Source organism: Dendrobates tinctorius, unplaced genomic scaffold, assembly GCF_039654945.1.
Source record: "Dendrobates tinctorius isolate UK_male_01 unplaced genomic scaffold, ASM3965494v1 ptg000162l, whole genome shotgun sequence".
NCBI lineage: Eukaryota > Metazoa > Chordata > Amphibia > Anura > Dendrobatidae > Dendrobates > Dendrobates tinctorius.
This window is the reverse complement of record NW_027361829.1, coordinates 57,859,000-57,880,179: the sequence shown is the minus strand read 5'-3', so window position 1 is coordinate 57,880,179 and position 21,180 is coordinate 57,859,000. Positions and strand designations below refer to the sequence as shown.

The 21,180-nt window shown below is 46.1% G+C and overlaps 1 protein-coding gene across 1 annotated transcript in view; it reads left to right on the top strand.

Moving 5' to 3' along the window:
- Positions 1 to 12,127: 12,127 nt before the first annotated feature.
- The window catches only part of EGFR (epidermal growth factor receptor), a 278,427-nt gene continuing 269,374 nt past the window's right edge, over positions 12,128 to 21,180 (top strand). Inside the window, exon 1 of the mRNA XM_073550044.1 lies at positions 12,128 to 12,516. Within this exon, the coding sequence (XP_073406145.1) occupies positions 12,420 to 12,516 (97 nt within the window). The 5' untranslated portion in view covers positions 12,128 to 12,419. The remainder of the gene's footprint in view (positions 12,517 to 21,180) is intronic.

Genomic DNA, 21,180 nt, shown 5'->3' with positions numbered 1-21,180 from the left:
GGGAGGACGTCAGGATCGCCTAGTCTGACAGGTAAGTAGCGACCCCCGACCGCTGCTATGTCGCTGGTGAGATCTGCCTGTGTGGCAGCTCACTAGCGACCACTTAGCGATGCACCAGCGATCCTGACCGCGTCATATCGCTGGTCGGGATCGTGGTACATCGCTAAGTGTGACAGTACCTTTAGGCTTTGTTCACACATTCAGTATTTGGTGAGTTTTTTTCCTCAGTATTTGTAAGCCAAAACCAGGAGTGGAATAATGAGAGGAAACGTATAATAGAAACACGTCACCACTTCTGGATTTATCAGCCACTCCAGGTTTTGGCTTATAAATACTGAGGTAAAATACTGACCACATACTGAACGAGTGCATGTAGCCCTATAGAAATCTCATGCCCATTGTCCTATTTTTGTTTTACTCACTGTAAACTGAACTGCGGTGCATGTTTCTAAATAAGCAACACGTCAATTTCTCTTGCAGATATGCTGTGTTAGGGCAAAGACACACTAGCGGAAAAAAAATCAGTCCAATTTTGATGCAGGCGAGTCGGACGAGTGTAGTGCAATTGTCATGCGAGTGTCATGCGTTTTTTTATGCAAGTACATTTGGAGTACAACAAATATATACCATATGCATTTGTGTAATTTATATCCTGGCCGCTGCATTCACACACATCCACCGCCCTGGCATTAACTCTCCACACTCCATTCATATTGGCCCCTCGCTTCTTTCCTCTCCTATGTATAGCACTCACGCTCTTTTCACATTGTTAAATTGTACAGATCCAGGCAGTCCCACCATTCAACACCAGAGACGCTCTCACAAATCACTTAACCATGTGCTCACTCTTTCTATCCTCCTTCTCCTAGTCGCAGGAGACATTGCTCCCAACCCTGGTCCCCCATGTTATAGAAAGTCAAACCCCCCCACTGCTACACTCAGAAACCCCTCTAATCTTATTAATATTCCCTGCATGCCATCTGTCTCTCTTAATTGTGCACTTTGGCATTCTCGCTCAGTGTGTAACAAACTCTCCTTCATTCATGACTTCTTCCTTTCTAATTCTCTTAACCTCCTGGCTCTTACTGCAACCTGGATCCAGCAGTCAGATACTACCGCTGCTGCTGCTCTTTCATGTGGGAGGCTACACTTCTCTCATACCCCAAGATCAGACAATAGAGCTGGTGGAGGCGTTGGTCTGCTCCTATCACCAAAATGTACCTTTCAGGTTATCCCTCAAGTACCCTCACTTGTCTTCCCTTCTTTTGAGGTCCATGCCGTCAGACTCTACACCCCCTTCTCCATGCAAGTGGCGGTGGTGTATCGTCCTCCCGGCCCCTCCCATCAGTTCCTGGATCATTTTGCCACTTGGCTTCCACATTTTCTCTACTGTGACATCCCTACCCTCATCATGGGAGATTTCAACATCCCCATTGCTCTTCCCCTCTCCCCATCTGCTACTCACCTTTTATCTCTAACCTCCTCATTTGGCCTTTCGCAGCTTACTAATTCTCCAACGCATGAAGACGGAAACTCCCTCGACTTGGTCTTCTCTCGGCTTTGTGCAGTGGATGATTTTGCAAACTCCCCTCTCCCGCTCTCTGACCACAATCTTCTTTCATTCTCTATAAAGAACTGCCAGGCTGCTCAGGTCACCCCCACTGTCCAGACTTATAGAAACATACAGGCCATTAACACCCAGAAACTTCTGAAGAACTTGCAGTCTTCATTGGCCCCTATCTCCTCCCTCTCATGTCCTGATTCTGCATTGAAGCATTACAATGAAACACTTCAAAGTGCCCTGGATGAATTTGCACCCCCTATAAATAGAACACCACAACACAGACGGCGACAACCCTGGCACACGGTGCAAACACGTTTCCTGCAGCGGTGCTCCAGGTGCGCCGAACGTCTGTGGAGAAAATCCAATCTACATGAAGATTTCATCCATTTTAAGTTTATGCTTAGAACATACAACACTGCCCTTCACCTCTCCAAACAAACCTACTTCAACACCCTCATCACCTCACTGTCCAATAACCCGAAACGTCTCTTTGACACTTTTCATTCTCTACTCAATCCAAGAGTACAGGCCCCAACCACGGAGCTCCGAGCTGACGATCTGGCCAATTACTTCAAAGAAAAAATTGACCAGATCTGACAGGAAATTATCTCCAAATCCCCTCATACCATGCACTGTCCTCCCTCCCCCACTGCATCTAACTCACTCTCTGATTTTGAACCAGTCACAGAAGAAGAAGTAAGCAGGCTCCTTGCATCTTCTCGCCCAACTACTTGCACCAGTGACCCATTTCCGTCACATCTCCTCCAGTCCCTTTCCCCTGCTGTCACCCCTCACCTAACTAAAATATTTAACCTCTCTCTCTCTTCTGGTATTTTTCCCTCCTCATTTAAGCATGCCATCATACATCCACTACTTAAAAAACCATCCCTCGACCAAAACTGTGCCGCTAACTATAGACCTGTCTCTAATCTTCCCTTCATCTCTAAACTCCTGGAACGCCTGGTCCACTCCCGTCTTATCCGCTATCTCTCAGAAAACTCTGTTCTCGACCCTCTCCAATCCGGTTTCCGCTCTTTACACTCCACTGAAACTGCCCTCACTAAAGTCTCTAATGATCTGCTAACAGCTAAATCAAATGGTCATTACTCCATGCTAATTCTCTTGGATCTCTCTGCAGCATTCGACACTGTGGATCATCAGCTCCTCCTCACTATGCTCCATTCCATTGGCCTCAAGGACACCGTTCTCTCCTGGTTCTCCTCCTATCTCTCCGACCGCTCCTTTACTGTTTCTTTTGCCGGTTCCTCCTCCTCTCACCTTCCCCTTACTGTTGGGGTTCCTCAAGGATCGGTTCTAGGCCCCCTCCTCTTCTCCTTGTACACTGCCCCTATTGGTCAAACAATCAGTAGATTTGGTTTCCAGTACCATCTCTATGCTGATGACACCCAATTATACGCTTCTTCTCCTGACATCACGCCAGCCTTTCTAGAAAACACTGGCGATTGTCTAAACGCTGTGTCTAATATCATGTCCTCACTATATCTGAAACTGAACCTGTCAAAGACTGAACTCCTGGTGTTTCCTCCCGCTACTAATGTACCTATACCCGACATTGCTATTTCTGTGTGTGGTTCCACTATTACTCCCCAGCAACATGCCCGCTGTCTTGGGGTCATACTTGATTCCGAGCTTTCCTTTGCCCCCCACATTCGATCACTGGCTCGTCTTGTCATCTGCACCTCAAAAACATTTCTAGAATTCGACCTTTTCTTACTTTTGACTCTGCAAAAATTCTTACTGTTTCTCTTATTCATTCTCGTCTCGACTATTGTAACTCTCTTCTAATCGGTCTCCCTCTTACCAAACTCTCCCCTCTCCAATCTGTCTTGAATGCTGCAGCCAGGATCATATTCCTCACCAATCGTTACACCGATGCCTCTACCTTGTGCCAGTCATTACACTGGCTACCCATCCACTCCAGAATTCAGTAGAAACTTATTACCCTCACCCACAAAGCCCTCCATGGCTCAGCACCACCCTACATCTCCTCCCTTGTTTCAGTATACCACCCTACCCGCGCCCTCCGTTCTGCTGATGACCTGAGGTTAGTATCCTCAATAGTCAGAACCTCCCACTCCCGTCTCCAAGACTTTACACGTGCCGCGCCAATTCTTTGGAATGCACTTCCCAGGTCAATACGATTAGTCCCCAATCCCCACAATTTTAAGCGTGTCCTGAAAACGCATTTATTCAGACTGGCCTATCGCCTCAACACATTAACCTAACCTATCCCTGTGTGGCACAGCCAAAAGTTTTACCATAACCAGGTTCCCAGCATCATGTTCCCACATGCTTTATGCATCCATTAGCCCTCTGTGTCTGTACTGTCACACACTTAACATTATGGCTGGTCCATACAATCAGAGCAACTGTTACCACCCACCTTTCGTGTCTACCTCTTTCCTCATAGACTGTAAGCTTGCGAGCAGGGCCCTCACTCCTCTTGTTATTTGTTATAATCTACTGTATGTGATTATTGTTATGCTGTAATGTCTATTGTCTGTACAAATCCCCTCTGAAATGTAAAGTGCTGCGGAATATGTCGGCGCTATAAAAATAAAATTTATTATTATTATTATAAGTACAATCCGAATTTTCACACCCAGCATCCGATTTACATCCAAATGCAGTGAACTGACATTTTCCCATGCTCAAGAGTTCACCGTGGGTCAGGCTGTGAGGCAGCGCAGCATCAGTGACGTCAGTGCAGCCTCACAACTTGACCCGCGGTGAACTCTTGAGCATGGGAAAATGCCAGTTCATTCTCCCACGCTGCAAAGTTCAGCGCGTGTCAGGCCGGCAGGGAGGGCAGACTCTGTGACATCAGCGCTTGTCTCTGAAGCAAGCACTGGCATCATCTCAGTCATTCTTCAGTGGTTTACAGCCGGGGCAGTCGCATTAGCACCACTCCCAGTTATTAACTGTATATGGCCCCAGATGTGGATTACAGCGTGGGACTTTACACCAGACTGGTATAGTATATTGTTGGTTTTTTATGTTTTATTTATTACAGGAGATCAAGGGCATCATTTGGATTAGCAGAAGAATAAAAATGGCAAAACTGTGTGTTCTTTCATTTCATTAAAATACTTTATTCTGGATTTGTGTGTATTTAACCCTTTACAAACTTTAGGATTAGTAATGGATAGGTGTCTTATTGACACCTCTCCATTACTAAGCCAGGCTTACAATACAAAGGTGACATTAACCCCTTATTACCTAATATACCACCAATACAGGGCAATGGGAAGAGAGAGGCTAAGTGCCAGGATTGGCGCATCTTACAGACGCACCTTTTCTGGGGTGACTGGGGGCATATGTTTTTAGCCAAAGGGGGCAATAACCATGGTCCCTTTCTGGGATTTTATTATCTGCCCTCAGTCACTGGCTTTCCCTCTCTGGCGCAGGAAATTGCGTTGGAGCCCACATCAGTTTTTTCTGTGAAAAGAATCTTTTATTAAATACATACAGGTCCCAAATTTTACACACACATACTACTAACAGTTTTCAACACTGACATATATAAATATAACTGTTCTGCATCGGTTTACTGTATGTAAACCATGTCTCCTATCCTGTCGGGTTCTGCATTGATTTTACAGAAGCCAACAAATGAAATAACAGCTATTCTTCTATCTTTCTGTGCAATATAAATACACATATGTGTGTCACTGACATATATATATATACAGTGGGGCAAAAAAGTATTTAGTCAGTCAGCAATAGTGCAAGTTCCACCACTTAAAAAGATGAGAGGCGTCTGTAATTTACTTCATAGGTAGACCTCAACTATGGGAGACAAACTGAGAAAAAAAAATCCAGAAAATCACATTGTCTGTTTTTTTTTCATTTTATTTGCATATTATGGTGGAAAATAAGTATTTGGTCAGAAACAAGCAATCAAGATTTCTGGCTCTCACAGACCTGTAACTTCTTCTTTAAGAGTCTCCTCTTTCCTCCACTCATTACCTGTAGTAATGGCACCTGTTTAAACTTGTTATCAGTATAAAAAGACACCTGTGCACACCCTCAAACAGTCTGACTCCAAACTCCACTATGGTGAAGACCAAAGAGCTGTCAAAGGACACCAGAAACAAAATTGTAGCCCTGCACCAGGCTGGGAAGATTGAATCTGCAATAGCCAACCAGCTTGGAGTGAAGAAATCAACTTTGGGAGCAATAATTAGAAAATGGAAGACATACAAGACCACTGATAATCTCCCTCGATCTGGTGCTCCACGCAAAATCCCACCCCGTGGGGTCAGAATGATCACAAGAACGGTGAGCAAAAATCCCAGAACCACGCGGGGGGACCTAGTGAATGAACTGCAGAGAGCTGGGACCAATGTAACAAGGCCTACCATAAGTAACACACTACGCCACCATGGACACAGATCCTGCAGTGCCAGACGTGTCCCACTGCTTAAGCCTGTACATGTCCGGGCCCGTCTGAAGTTTGCTAGAGAGCATTTGGATGATCCAGAGGAGTTTTGGGAGAATGTCCTATGGTCTGATGAAACCAAACTGGAACTGTTTGGTAGAAACACAACTTGTCGTGTTTGGAGGAAAAAGAATACTGAGTTGCATCCATCAAACACCATACCTACTGTAAAGCATGGTGGTGGAAACATCATGCTTTGGGGCTGTTTCTCTGCAAAGGGGCCAGGACGACTGATCCGGGTACATGAAAGAATGAATGGGGCCATGTATCGTGAGATTTTGAGTGCAAACCTCCTTCAATCAGCAAGGGCATTGAAGATGAAACGTGGCTGGGTCTTTCAACATGACAATGATCCAAAGCACACCGCCAGGGCAATGAAGGAGTGGCTTCGTAAGAAGCATTTCAAGGTCCTGGAGTGGCCTAGCCAGTCTCCAGATCTCAACCCTATAGAAAACCTTTGGAGGGAGTTGAAAGTCCGTGTTGCCAAGCGAAAAGCCAAAAACATCACTGCTCTAGAGGAGATCTGCATGGAGGAATGGGCCAACATACCAACAACAATGTGTGGCAACCTTGTGAAGACTTACAGAAAACGTTTGACCTCTGTCATTGCCAACAAAGGATATATCACAAAGTATTGAGATGAAATTTTGTTTCTGACCAAATACTTATTTTCCACCATAATATGCAAATAAAATGAAAAAAAACAGACAATGTGATTTTCTGGATTTTTTTTTCTCTGTTTGTCTCCCATAGTTGAGGTCTACCTATGATGTAAATTACAGACGCCTCTCATCTTTTTAAGTGGTGGAACTTGCACTATTGCTGACTGACTAAATACTTTTTTGCCCCACTGTATATAAATAAATATATATACTAGCTGAAGAGCCCAGCGTTGCCCAGGCATAGTAACCAACTGTGGTTAGCTACAACAAATTATAATGATTATATTGCACATAAAAACCGTGCATCTAATCCTATCCTGTGTGATACTGACTGCTGAGCCGTGTATCTAATCCTATTCTGTGATACTGTCTGCTGAGCTGTGTATCTAATACTATTCTGTGTGATACTGTGTGCTGAGCTGCGTATCTAATCCTATCTTGTGTGATACTGACTGCTGAGCTGTGTATCTAATCCTATCCTGTGTGATACTGCCTGCTGAGCCATGTGTCTAATCCTCCCCTGTGTGATACTGACTGCTGAGCTGTGTATCTAATCCTATCCTGTGTGATACTGACTGCTGAGCCGTGTATCTAATCCTATCCTGTGTGATACTGGGCTCCCCTGCAGTCTGTGTCAGAGGGTGGTCTGTGTTGGCACGGTAATAAATTGTGTTATTTCCAGCTTTACAGAAGGATGACAACACCATAGAAATGATAAGAATAATAGGCCTCAGTTACCACAACTGTCTACAAAGAAAACTGTTGCTGATAGCAACCAGTCACAGCTCATTTTTCTTCTTTTAAACACCTCTGGGACAGCGTAGTGAGTTTTGAGAGGTGACTTTTGTGTTTTGACTTTTATTGTGGCGAGGTTGGTGTATGTGTGGTGTGATAAAACACTCCGGGATCGCCTTTGTTGGGGTCAAAGGTCACATGCGTTCAGCATGAAACTCAGGCTCACAGCCGGGATTCGGGTATAACTGACACTGGGTCAGGTTTATTAAAGGTGAAAGCAATGCATAAAGGAAATAAAACATAAAACAAATCCTTGCCTGTCCGGCACTAACTAAACAAGGTGCAACCTAACTACCAACTGGCGGGCTTCTCCCGTCCAGCCAAACCACAGTTGCAGTAGGCACTGCTTTCACTCACGTGTGTCTCTCACACAGACAGGCTCTCTGTGTTCCCAGGCTGAGACACTCACACAACCACCTGGCATCCTTTTATATCCGCCTCCCATTATTCATTAGTCACCAGGTGAGATACTGACCAGACTAGGCCACATAGGAAAGGTATCTGGGCGAGATATACCTGCCCTCATCCACTATTCCCACATGATTCTCACATATCCCCCCCTCTGCTCAGACCACTCTGGTCGAGCAATGACACCCGCCAAACAGTGCACTCGGGACAGGGCATCTGCATTCCCAATCTGTACCCCTGGGCGGTGCTCCACCGTAAAAGTGTAGGCCTGCAGGGCAAGGAACCACCGGGTCACCCGGCTATTCCGTTCCTTGTGCAAGTGCATCCACTTGAGAGCGGCATGGTCAGTGATCAGCCTGAATTTTCTGCCCACCAGGTAATATTTGAGGGCCTCTAGAACCCACTTAATGGCTAGGCACTCTTTTTCTACTACCGCATACTTTCGCTCATGTTTATTCAGCTTCCTGCTGAGATAGAGGACTGGGTGTTCCACTCCGTCCCTCACTTGTGACAGTACGGCCCCGATACTGGTATCAGAGGCATCCGTTTGTACCACAAACTCGCTGCGGAAGTCCGGAGTCACCAGTACGGGTTGAGAGCAAAGTGCCCGTTTTAGGCTATGGAAGGCTTCTTCAGCCGCTAAATTCCATTTAATCATGACGGAGTCTTTCCCTTTGGTAAGATCCGTCAGGGGGGTAGCGATGGCTGCAAAATTGGATTCTGAGCCGGCGATAATAGCCGGCGATCCCCAGAAAGGCTTGCACCTGCTTCTTGTTGACAGGGTGCGGCCAGTCCTGAACCACTTGAATCTTATCAACCTGGGGTTTAACAACACCCCTCCCAATAACATACCCCAAATACCGGGCTTCTTCTAGCTCGATGTGACATTTCTTGGGGTTCGCGGTTAGCACAGGTCATCAATCACAGCTTGTACTTTCTGGAGATGAGTCTCCCAGTCCAAGCTGTAAATGACAATGTCATCCAAATAGGCCGAAGCGTACTGCCTATGTGGCCTCAGGACTCGATCCATCAGTCTCTGGAAGGTCGCCGGTGCTCCGTGCAGTCCAAACGGCATATACACATACTGAAATAGACCTTCCAGCGTAGCAAATGCAGTCTTTTCTTTGGCAGCCTCCGCCAGAGGGATCTGCCAATACCCCTTTGTTAGGTCTAGGGTCGTAATATACCAGGCTTTTCCTAACCAATCTAATAACTCGTCGACCCGGGGCATAGGGAAGGCATCAAATTTTGAGACCGCATTCAGTTTCCTGAAGTCATTCCAGAACCGGATTGTGCCGTCCTGTTTAAGAATTAACACAATTGGGCTGGACCAAGCACTGTGCAATTCCTCAATGACACCTAACTCTAACATTGCCTTCACTTCTCGGGAAACGGCTTCACGGCGCGCTTCCGGAATTCTGTAGGGTTTCACATGAACTTTGACACCAGGTTCCGTTACGATGTCATGTTTCATTAGCGTAGTCTGCCCGGGTTTTTCTGAGAAAAACTTTTGGTTGTGAAGTAGAAACTGCCTGACCTCAGTCTTTTGCCGCTCCGAGAGAGTCTCTGCAACCCGTACCTCCGGTACGGTATGCGAGCAGATGGGACGGGCCAGCTCCGCTGACAAGTCAGACCGATCTTTCCTGGGTTTTATCAGATTTACATGATAAATCTGTTCAGGTTTCCATTTACCTGCCTGGTATACTTTGAAGTTTACTTCACCAACTCTTTCCTTAATCTCAAAGGGGCCCTGCCACTTTGCTAGGAACTTACTGTCCACCGTGGGGACAGGATCAACACCCTATCTCCGGGTGCAAACGTACGGATCTTGGCGCCCCTATCATAGATTCTTTTTTGGGCTCCCTGAGCCTGCATCATGTGTTCTTTGACGATAGGCATAACAGCAGCAATGGGGTACTGCATTTGGGATATGTGATCTATCACCATTTTAAACGGAGTGACCTGACCCTCCCAGGATTCTTTGGCGACATCTAACAGTCCGCGAGGACGTCGGGCGTACAATAACTCGAAAGGCGAGAACCCCGTGGAAGACTGGGGCACTTCCCTGATGGCAAAAAGCAAATACAGAAGTAAATAGTCCCAGTTCTTCCCATCCTTGTCTATCGCCTTTCTCAGCATCTGCTTCAGAGTTTTATTGAACCATTCGACCAACCCGTCTGTTTGAGGGTGATACACGGATGTGAGTAACGGTTCGATTTGTAACAACCGGCAGAGCTCCTTCATTACCCTGGACATAAAGGGGGTCCCCTGGTCGGTGAGTATCTGTTTTGGTACACCGACCCGACTAAACACATGCACCAGCTCCTTGGCAATCGTCTTGGTGGCTGTGTTACGCAAAGGAATGGCCTCCGGGTAACGAGTGGCATAATCCAAGATGACCAGGATATGTTGGTGTCCATGGGCAGACCGTGGAAGGGGCCCAACTAAATCCATTCCAATCCTCTCAAACGGGACCTCAATAATAGGTAGGGGTACCAAAGGGCTACAAAACCAGGGCTTAGGCGCAGAGGCTTGGCAGTCAGGACAAGACTCACAATATACACGAATATCGTGATGCATGCCTGGCCAAACAAAACAGTGTAATATCCTTTTGGTGGTTTTCTGGACACCCAGGTGACCTCCCATCACATGTCCGTGGGCCAGGTCCAGCACCTGCCACCGGTAGGGTTTTGGCACGACTAATAGTTGCACCGTGTCTTCCCCCTTTTTCTCTATCTGATATAGTAAATCATTCTCCAGGACCATGTAAGGATATGCCAGCCTAGAGCCAGGTTCAACGGGTACCCCATTTATCACTTTTACATTTGTCCTAGCCTGAGAAAGGGTAGGATCCTTTATTTGCTTGCTTTGGAAGTCATCTTTCTGAACTTCCAAATCCGGCAAACGGGGAGGTGGACGGCTGCCGGCCTCCTCCTCTTCCCTGGTCGCCTCCGTATCACCCGCCATGACTGAAAACGGAAACTGAAGGTCATTTCCAGCAGACTCTTCCCCCGAGTCTTCCGGGGAGACCTCTTCCAGGGGTTCGGGACCCACACGCGCCCTGGGAGAAGAATCATGTCCACTATTACCCGCGGGCAACAGACAGATTTTATGAAATCCCATCTCCACTATGTGTGCAGAGGTGCCACCGGCACATGTGGCGCGTCTTTCTAGACCGCAGCATGTCTATTTATCTTGCGGAGACGATAAATAGCACTGTTCTATGAATAGCATGCTTTGATTCCGCAAGTGTTCAATGAACACAGGCGGAATCACCGTGCGTACAACAGGGGCGGTGCTTTGGTGGAGCAGGTATCCGTTGCGTCCAAAGAGCAGCAATTCCTGAACGTGGACACATATCCTAATAGAAACCCGCCACCACTTATGGATTTATCACCACTCCTGGATTTGGCTTACACATACTGAGGTCAAATACTGACCAAATACTGACTGTGTGCATGTGGCTTAAGGCTCCGTTCCCACAATGAGCCTTTCTTACGTTTTTGATGTAGCAGATTTCCTGCACCTATGAAGTAAGATAGATTACTTGCATTTTTTCAAAAACACGCAGCAGCAAAAAATTACAAAAGAACTCACCGTGGGAACATAGCCTAAAAATGAGCATAATGAATAATGATATCATGTCAAATTTATGCAGAAATATGAGAAATTCTGAAAGGTTCACAAACTTCCAAGCATTACTGTATACCGGTGATAAGGTGGTAAGAGTTCTTTAGTCCTCAGGTCCAGTATTTGCCCTGGTGACATTGTGAGGGCACGTAGATGAAGCAGAGCTGAGCACAATTAGCAGGATATTTGGAATGTATACCCCTCCTCACATGTAAAGCGCCATGGAATAATAATAAATAATAATAATATTTCAGTGTAAGGGTCAGAAGTATATGATTATACAGAGAACTGAAGCTAAAGAATCCAACACACAGTCAGCTCTGCTGCATCTGCTGATTATATAACCCCTGCTGTGCTGTGGATTTCTGCTCCTTGTACTGAGCGCTGCAGTTCCTGGAAACCAGACGGAACAGAAGATCGCAATGACCTGTCAAGCGAAGGAAACCTGACAGATCCGAGCGTGACTTCCTCCTGTGACCATTAGGTGGCGGTGCAGACACCGCACTAGAGACCACATCCACGCTGGTTAGAATACACGGGCTGCAGCCGGGAGGAGGATTTGGGAAGGGTAGTGGAATGGGACACACCTCTCCGTGGCGTCACAATCCAGGCATGCCACATTTGCCTCGTATTGTGATCAGACTGGGAGACACGGACCGGCTGAAACTGTCAAAAGTTTCCCAACTCCAGGACTATGGTGCGCGGCTAGGACACTGATCAGCCTCGGCTCTCCTGTGGATTTTAGCTCCGATCTCCTGGGATCTGGGATGTCTGATCTGATCTGAAGGACACACAACACTTCTGGATTGTAGGTGTTGGGAATAAGAAGGAAAAATCCCTCCTCCCCCAAAAAATCTTGGGGTTTCTTCTGACTTTTTGGATTCAACCTGACATCAGGATGAAGATTCTTGTTCTGGACCTGGGACTCCGAGCAGGGGCTCTGCTCCTATTCTTGTTCCTCTTCATCACCTGTGATGCCCAAGACAACAGAGCTGGTAAGACGCGTGTACAGGTAGATGCCCCAAGTTGGGCTTCATTCAGGTAGTTGTAATAGCACTGTCCCTTTAATTACCTGTGCTGAGGAATGCCTGAGCCTTGTGAAGTCAAGGAAGGGGCCATAGGTGACTTGTTCTTCCTTCCAGCTCAGATCTGGCCTCCGATAAGTGCATTACTCAGACTTATAAGGAAGGAGATGGTTGGGTTTTACACATACGAATTATTCCCTTTAATAGGGGTGAGTGCACATTGGGCACGTGTTAGCGTGTCGCACTTCAAGAGGCTTCAGCTACACCCGTCTACCTTCAGACAAGGTGCACTGAAAAAAATGGAAAATAAATGGCAGAGAGGTCACAGTCAGACATGACTTACACTGCAGGTTATGATGGCAAAGTCACGCACGCAGATGGGCTTTTTCAGCAAAAGTTGTGCCGAGATCCCTTTATGTTGCACAATCTCTTTGGCAATCATCAGGTGTGATATCGCCATTCCACACTGTGATCTTTATGTCACACCGCGAAGCCGCCATGTATCCGAAGTTACCGACCAGAAATTCCTGGACAGTCCGTAAAATTCGGGCACTTCAACTGCCTTGTCTAATCTGATACGTCCATGATTTGTTTTATGCAGTTTTTTGGGGTAGACTATTATGACCGTCCGTTAGGGTTCCTTCACACTACCGTATTTTCGATCCGAATGCTGTCTGTAAAGAAAAAATCGCACTTAGGCCAGTGTTTTTCAGTGGGGCAGCGCAGATGAGCGATTATTTTCCCTGCTTAAAATCGCAGCCTCCGCTGCTTCCTACCGGAAATCAAGACTCGCCCATTCAAGTCTATGGGTAGGAGAAAAAAATCAGATTCCATACGAAGCCACAGTCTAGCATCTGCTTATTACGGATGCATTGCAATTCTGTAACATAGGACATTGGACGTTTTCTCATAAAGTAGCTTCTGAGAATAAAAACGGATTCTATATGGATGACAAATGAGAAAAAAATCATCCGGCTTTTCGGAAGGATTTGTGATCTGATTGTGTGAAGCGACCCTAATTCGCACTGAACGCAGCTGATGTCTTCATATCCAAATTCTGGGCTGTAGACAAGTATTGCTTACAATCTCAATGATTTATCATAGTTTTCCATTGTGTCCCTAAAAAATATTGTCTGACCGTGATTTTTTTGAAAAGTTGGTAACCCTTCATGTATCCGAAGTCTAAAGTGATGGAATTGACACCTAAAATATGCTTCACGTTCTGCTTGGCATCAGGATGAAGGCGGATAGATGGTCGCGTGTAATGTAATAGATCACGGTGATACACCAGGTCTTTACTTACATTTATTGACAGGTGGGACCATCTGTCTTCACGAAGATCTGCCTCAATTTAGGTCATTTAATAGATGTCCTTGTAATAAAGAGAGTTGATATTGTGACCCTCCAAACTTCTGTAAGACTGTGCGTTATATGTACAACATCCCACACAACCTAGCCCCTCTCCAAATTGTTTTAAAGGTGTCATGCGTTCCTGCTAAGCTAGACCGCCAATTGTGGCATTAGAGGGGGCAACTCGTTGGCTTTTAGGGTGCACTCTTAAATGAAGCATCTCTGGTGGCAGATTTCCTTTAAGCTCTTTTTCCAATCTGTACATGTGACATGATTGCTATGTTTCACAAAAAAAAGCTGACCATAGACATACTGTAAAAATCGTTAACGTTCGGTTTTGGGGTGTCAAATAGTTATTCTATATTGTCTGCAGTTTCTAGTTTGCACTCAGATCATAGCATCTGGGCAAACGCATGGAAAATCAATCCCAACCGTGCAGATGTCTTATAGTGTATGTCACTTTCATAATCAGCATTCTGAAATTGCAGATTATTTTTACAAAACGGTCTAACCTGGATCAGATTGTTCTCGGTATTACCAAGTACACGTGATGGAGAAAGTGAGGGTATAGCAACGGGCTGTCCATGCTACGCGCATGGAATACAGGTGGACATGGGATGTACGGGAGCTTGTCATTACGTCTAGTCCCACATTATGGTCCAGGCACACGGTGCAGTTTATTAATGACATCTGGACAGCTGTTTTTCTTATTGCCTCCGTGTGTGTGCAGTGCACTAAGAGAAAGTGTCCTGCCATCCTCATAGGTGTCTGTAGTTAGGAGACAATCATGGCCAGGATTTTTAGACTGGTGATAATGTCACCATACACTAGGATCTCTATTATAGAAGCAACAGCCAGACTCTGCTTATATCAAACATATAGCACCATAGGTCCTATAGTAATCTGCTGATAGGGACCGTAAAATGCGACCATAAATGCATGAAAGATGAAAGACAATTCTAAGTAGCATCACAAATAAATTGATAATAACTTGGCCATTCAGTGGCCATACACGTGTAGTTTCTTTCCCTGATTTCAGGCACCGTCTATAGGTGATACTTATTTTTAGATTGTGCATTATCTGCTACGTTTTTAGATTATGTTCCTTGATTTCCATCCCTCTGTATCACACATTGGGTATTCCATATACCTCATTCCCCAGTTTAGCCTTAGAACTCACTGCCCATACTTACCACCCAATTCTCCCACAGGCAACTGGGTACCTTTTAGGAAAAGGTTTGGTGAGTCTTGTATACATTCGAGTGGGTCATCCCATAATATTGGGGATATGTCTGGGGCCGCACTGACTTGTTCACAGTATTTATATATGACAGACTGAATATCATGTGTAGGTTTTAAATGTTTTTATGCAGATTGGAGTTTCCTTTTGAAAAAAATGGGTTATAAGGTTTGTCTACCTTTGGGGACATTATTTTCATTCACGTGCTTATAATTGGGGCTAAAATATTTTTTTCAATTGTTGCAGAATGAGTTAACTGAGTACCCATCAGTCAGCTCACTATCACAGTTCTATCTTTTCTGGGCTTCTTTCAGCTGATATATGACCTCATCAAAGTAGAATGTGCAAAGAAATATAGAGCCTGTAAAACCGTGCCAAACTTTTCCTGACGCCCAATTATGTATACTACAGTTCCTTATTATACAGTGCTCTCTTTTGTTATATAGAGTACCGTCCCTTACATATTGGATTATATAGCGCCCTGATTTTTATTACATACCGTCCTGTCTTGTTAGCTGTATAATGCAATGATGGCTGATGGAGCATGGGAAAGCTTCTTTTCTAATGGAGGAGCTGATAGACTGGTCGTCTGGTCACCGGCTCCTCCATCAGCAGTCATTTTATATCTAAAAAGAGAGGGTGCTTTGAATAACAAAATTAGCAAGAATACACTATGTAAGAGACAGCACTGTACATAACAACAGAGGAAGCTATATAATAAGGGACGGCGCCATATATAACTAGAAAGGATGGTATGTAATAAGGGACGGTGTTATACATAATAAAAGAGGAAACTATATAACTAAGGATGGTGTTATACATAATAAGTACATACACTATATACTAAGGGACCGTGTTGTACATAATAAGCGATAATGTCTTCCTTCACCTCTCCCTGTTCCTAAAGGCCCCGTTACACATAAAGATGCACCAGCGATCCCGACAACGATACGACCTTGTCAGGATCGCTGGTGCATCGCTACATGATCACTGGTGAGCTGCCAAACAGGCAGCTTCACCAGCGATCAGCACCAGCGTGGACGCTGGCCTCTAAGGTAAATATCGGGTTACTAAGCGGCGCGCGTCACTTAGTTATCCGATGTGTACCTTAGAAACCTGCGTGCTCGCGCCAGGAGATGCCAGCACGCAGGTTTCTAAAGTACACATCGGGTAACTAAGTGACGCACGCCGCTTAGTAACCCGATATTTACCTTAGAGACCAGCTCCCAGCACCTGCTTAGAGCGCTGGGAGCCTCGCTGATCGTTGGCTCCCGCTGCCACATGCAGCGATGCGTGCTGGCCAGCGGGAGACCAGCGATCAAAAAATGGCCCAGGCCAATCGAGCACGATCAGTGATACCCAGCGGTGGGGCTGGTCGCTGATCCCCGTCACACACAGCAATCTCGCTGGTGAGATCCAGATTTTGTGTCCAGTTTTGGGCACCACATTTTAAAAAAGACATCAACAAACTGGAGCAAGTTCAGAAAAGAGCGACCAGAATGGTGACCGGTCTGCAAACCCTGTCTTATGAGGAAAGGTTGCAGGATTTGGGAATGTTTAGTTTGCAAAAGAGAAGACTGATAGGAGACTTAATAGCTGTCTACAAATATCTAAAGGGCTGTCACATTGTAGAAGGATCAACTTTATTCTCATTTGCACAAGGAAAGACTAGAAGCAATGGGATGAAACTGAATGGGAGGAGACACAGATTAGATATTAGAAAAAACTTTTTGACAGTTAGAGTGATCAATGAGTGGAAGTCTGCCACGAGAAGTGGTGAGTTCTCCTTCAATGGAAGTTTTCAAACAGAGGCTGGACAGATATCTGACTGGGATGATTTAGCGAATCCTGCTTTGAGCAGGGGGTTGGACCAGATGGCCCAGGAGGTCCCTTCCAACTCTACGATTCTATGATTCTATGATCGCTGTGGCGTCACAAAATCAGTGATCTCACTAGCGAGATCACTGTGTGTGATGGGACCTTAAGTCCATTTTAAGTCCCCCTTCCTCCCATTCCAATACCCCACGCCCCTCATTGTCCTCCTCCCCCCGCATCCCATTATTCTCCTCTCCCCCACCCCATGATTGCACTCTTCACCACCTCCATCATTGCCTTCTCCCCCATCACTATCATTGCTTTCTCCCCCACCCCATCGTTGCCCATTCCACCACCTCCATCATTTCCTCCTCCCCCACCATCCCCATCATTGTCTTTTCCCCACCACTCCCATCATTGCCCATTCCACCACCTCCATCATTTCCTCCTCCCCATCAACTAAATTATTGCCCTTTCCACCACCATTATTGTCCTTTCCACCACTACCATCATTGTCCTTTCCACTACCACCATCATTGCATTCTCCCCCACCACCGCCATCACTGTTCTTTCCACCACCTTCATCATTGCTTTTTCCCCCACCACCCCATCATTGCCCTCTCCATCACCCCATCATTGCCCTTTCCACCACCTCCATCATAGTCTTCTCCACCACCATCATTGCATTCTCACCCACCCCTATCATTGCCCTTTCCATCACCTCCATCATTGCCTTCTCCCCCACCATCCCCATCATTGCCCATTCCACCAACTCCATCATTTCCTCCTCCCCCACCATCCCCATCATTGCCCATTCCACCACCTCCATCATTTTCTCCTCCCCCACCACCGCCTTCACTGTTCTTTCCACCACCTCCATCATTGCCTAATCCACCACCATCCCCATCCTTGCCCATTCCACCACCTCCATCACTTCCTCCTCCCCCACCATCCCCATCATTGCCCATTCCACCACCTCCATCATTTCCTCCTCCCCCACCATCCCCATCATTGCCCATTCCACCACCTCCATCATTTTCTCCTCCCCCACCACCACCTTCACTGTTCTTTCCACCACCTCCATCATTGCTTTTTCCCCATCACCCCATCTTTGCCCTCTACATGACCCCATCATTGCCCTTTCCATCACCTCCATCATTGCCTTCTCCCCCACCATCCCCATCCTTGCCCATTCCACCACCTCCATCACTTCCTCCTACCCCACCATCCCCATCATTGCCCATTCCACCACCTCCATCATTTTCTCCTCCATCACCACCCTTATCATTGCCCTCTCTATCACCCCATAATTGCCTTCTCTCCATCACCTCCACCCCCATCATTGCCCTCTCCCCCCCACCAACACACACAGACACACATGGCACCATTCACCTCTCTGCACATACCCCTGCTCGGCTACACACACGCACACATACACACACCACCACTCATCTCTACACACACACACACAACACACGTACATACAAAAAAACACACACAGCACCGTTCACCTCTCCGCACCTCTCACCACTCTGCATGCTCTCCCATCACTTGCAGCTTCCTCTCTCAGTCACAGCCGGCCGCTGAATAATGACATCATCCAGCGGCACTGCTGTCTGTGTTAAAGAGACAGAAAGCGTGGGCAGGAAGCAGGACAGATCGCTGCAGCTCCGCTGCCACTTTCTCTTGTAGGCAGTGGAGCTGCAAGGGATCTCTCCCTGCCTGCCGCACATGAGGGCAATCTGGCCAGGGGCCCCCTAGAGCCTCGGGGCTGGATAAACAGGCCAGATTGCCCTCATTATTAGCCACCCTGCAGGGGCCCCCCTCCACCTTCGGGTCCCCGTGCAGCCGCACAGGCTGCACATGCAGTATGTCCGCCCATGCCGGTAACAATATCCATACTGGGCACGAGTCTCCTGATCCTCATAGGCACAAATAGAGCTTCGGAGTAAAAGGTTGTTGTGGGCAACATAATTCATATTTCACCCGTGATTGTTAAGTGCAAGAAAAAAATTTTTTAGTTTTAAATGTTTTCATGTACCCCAATTGTATATTTGTAAAAGGTAAAAAAAAAATGCATTCTGTATAATGTATGTCACAAAATGACAGAGACATGTCTTAAGAAGCTTTTGTTGGAAGTCTCATTGTAACATATGGTACAACGAGCCATTAGTAAAGACAACAGACATTCACGAGCCTACTAATCTGCCTACTCCATTTCCTACATGTTCTCTATTTCCCAGAGGTTGAACTTCATGGCCTCGAACATGTTACATATGTATGTAGCACTTTGGCTCCATTTTCCAATGTGTATGGGTAGTGGTACTCCACTTGTGCACAGGACATATTTCGTATGATAAAATGATGGGGAGTTTACTATATGGGCATTCTTTAAAATAGCACTTAGCCCAGGGCACAGAGATTATACACGTAACGTCTCTAAAAAAGAGCTGCTAATCATCATAACCATGTACATATGGAATCTCAGAACTCAAAAAATCTCCAAAATCTTGATTGATGGGAGCGAAGATTTTTCTAGATTTTCTATGACAAATCCTATTGCCATCCTAAAATGGATCACAATGGGAAGCAATAGTGAGCTACGCTGCATTCTTGGGGTTTACAGCTCTTGTAGGTATTTCTATATCCTTTGCTTGAATATAGAAGTCAGGTAGACACTTTTGAGGCGATTGACGAATAGTTTATTTATGACCATTGATATTATTTGGACCTAGATTTTTACTCTCCAGTGGATTAGCCAACCTTTAAGTAGTTCTCACCATTACATAAGTCCTTCACTTATGTTCCCCCTCTCTTTCCCTCTTATTGTCTGACTCTCAAATCTTGAACTTTGAAAGTAGAAGCCTGGCCAAGTGCCAGTGGATACACTAGCCAAACTGCAGCAAGATTGCAAAGCCTAGTCTCCACTATACATTTCCGTGACTGTGCACTATCAAATAGGTCACTGGCAGAAACACCTCTCCCTGAGTGCTGAAAACACGTTTCTGACCTGCAAGTCCTTACCTGCTTTCCCAGTGCGGTATTGTCAAGGAGTCGAATTCAGCTGCTTTTGTACTGGCTCTGAGACAAAGCATTTTTGAAGACACTTAGAGCAGAAACTGAGCTAAACACTTGAATGTTTTGTAGGACTTTGCCTTAGGTATATTTAAGTGTCTATACCAAAGAAGAATAGTTTAATGTTAGGTGCCCACCCCTGTTTGTCAGACTGGTCCAGACGCTTCTGGTTTAGTAAGGTAGCAGGCAGTCAATAAAAATATTACATAGTTTATCTCCAACCAATGTCACGTGGCCATAGTATGGTAGGAAGTAGTCATAAGTAGAGTTGAGCGAAACGGGTCGAAAAAATTCAAAAGTCGCCGACTTTTGGCAAAGTCGGGTTTATGAAACGAAACCCGACCCTAGGATGAGGTCGGCCACGAGGTCAGCGACTTACGCGCCAAAGTCGCGTTTCAAAAGTTTGTTTTGCGCTCTTTTTCAGCCAATCAGGATCCACGGACACTGTGGGCAACGTGATGACATAGGCACGGGTCACCACCATCTTTCAGAAGGGCATGCAAGTGATTGGCTTGCTTTGGTGGGCGTCACAGGGGGTATAAAAGGGCGTGCACGCCGACCGCCATCTTACTTCTGCCGATCTTAGTATAGGGAGAGGTTGCTGCTGATTCTGTAGGGAGAGCGTTAGGCAGGGAAGAAGACAAAAAAACTGCTTCTGCTGCTAGCGATTTGGCCTGCACAACACACCAGTCACTGTGTGTGCAGTGCAAGGGGAGGCTATATAGTGGTGTATCAGTGGTGTTGGTTGTTGGGCTGCCTTCTAAGGCTTCCTGACATTCCTGCATTGCTGTTTACCCACTGCTCCGCAAACTGCTTTTTTAAAAGCAATCCCAATTTTTTTTTTTTGTCCTGCTGAGAAGAAAAAAAAACTGCTTCTGCTGCTAGCAATTTGGCCTGCACAACACACCAGTCACTGTGTGTGCAGTGCAAGGGGAGGCTATATAGTGGTGTATCAGTGGTGTTGGTTGTTGGGCTGCCTTCTAAGGCTTCCTGACATTTCTGCATTGCTGTTTACCCACTGCTCCGCAAACTGCTTTTTTAAAAGCAATCCAATCTCCCTTATCCTCTAGTCACTTTTGTCACAGCTGTGCCATCGAGCCTGTCACATAGCGCTCAGATATTCATTGGGCCTCACACAATCCAAAAGTGTCCAG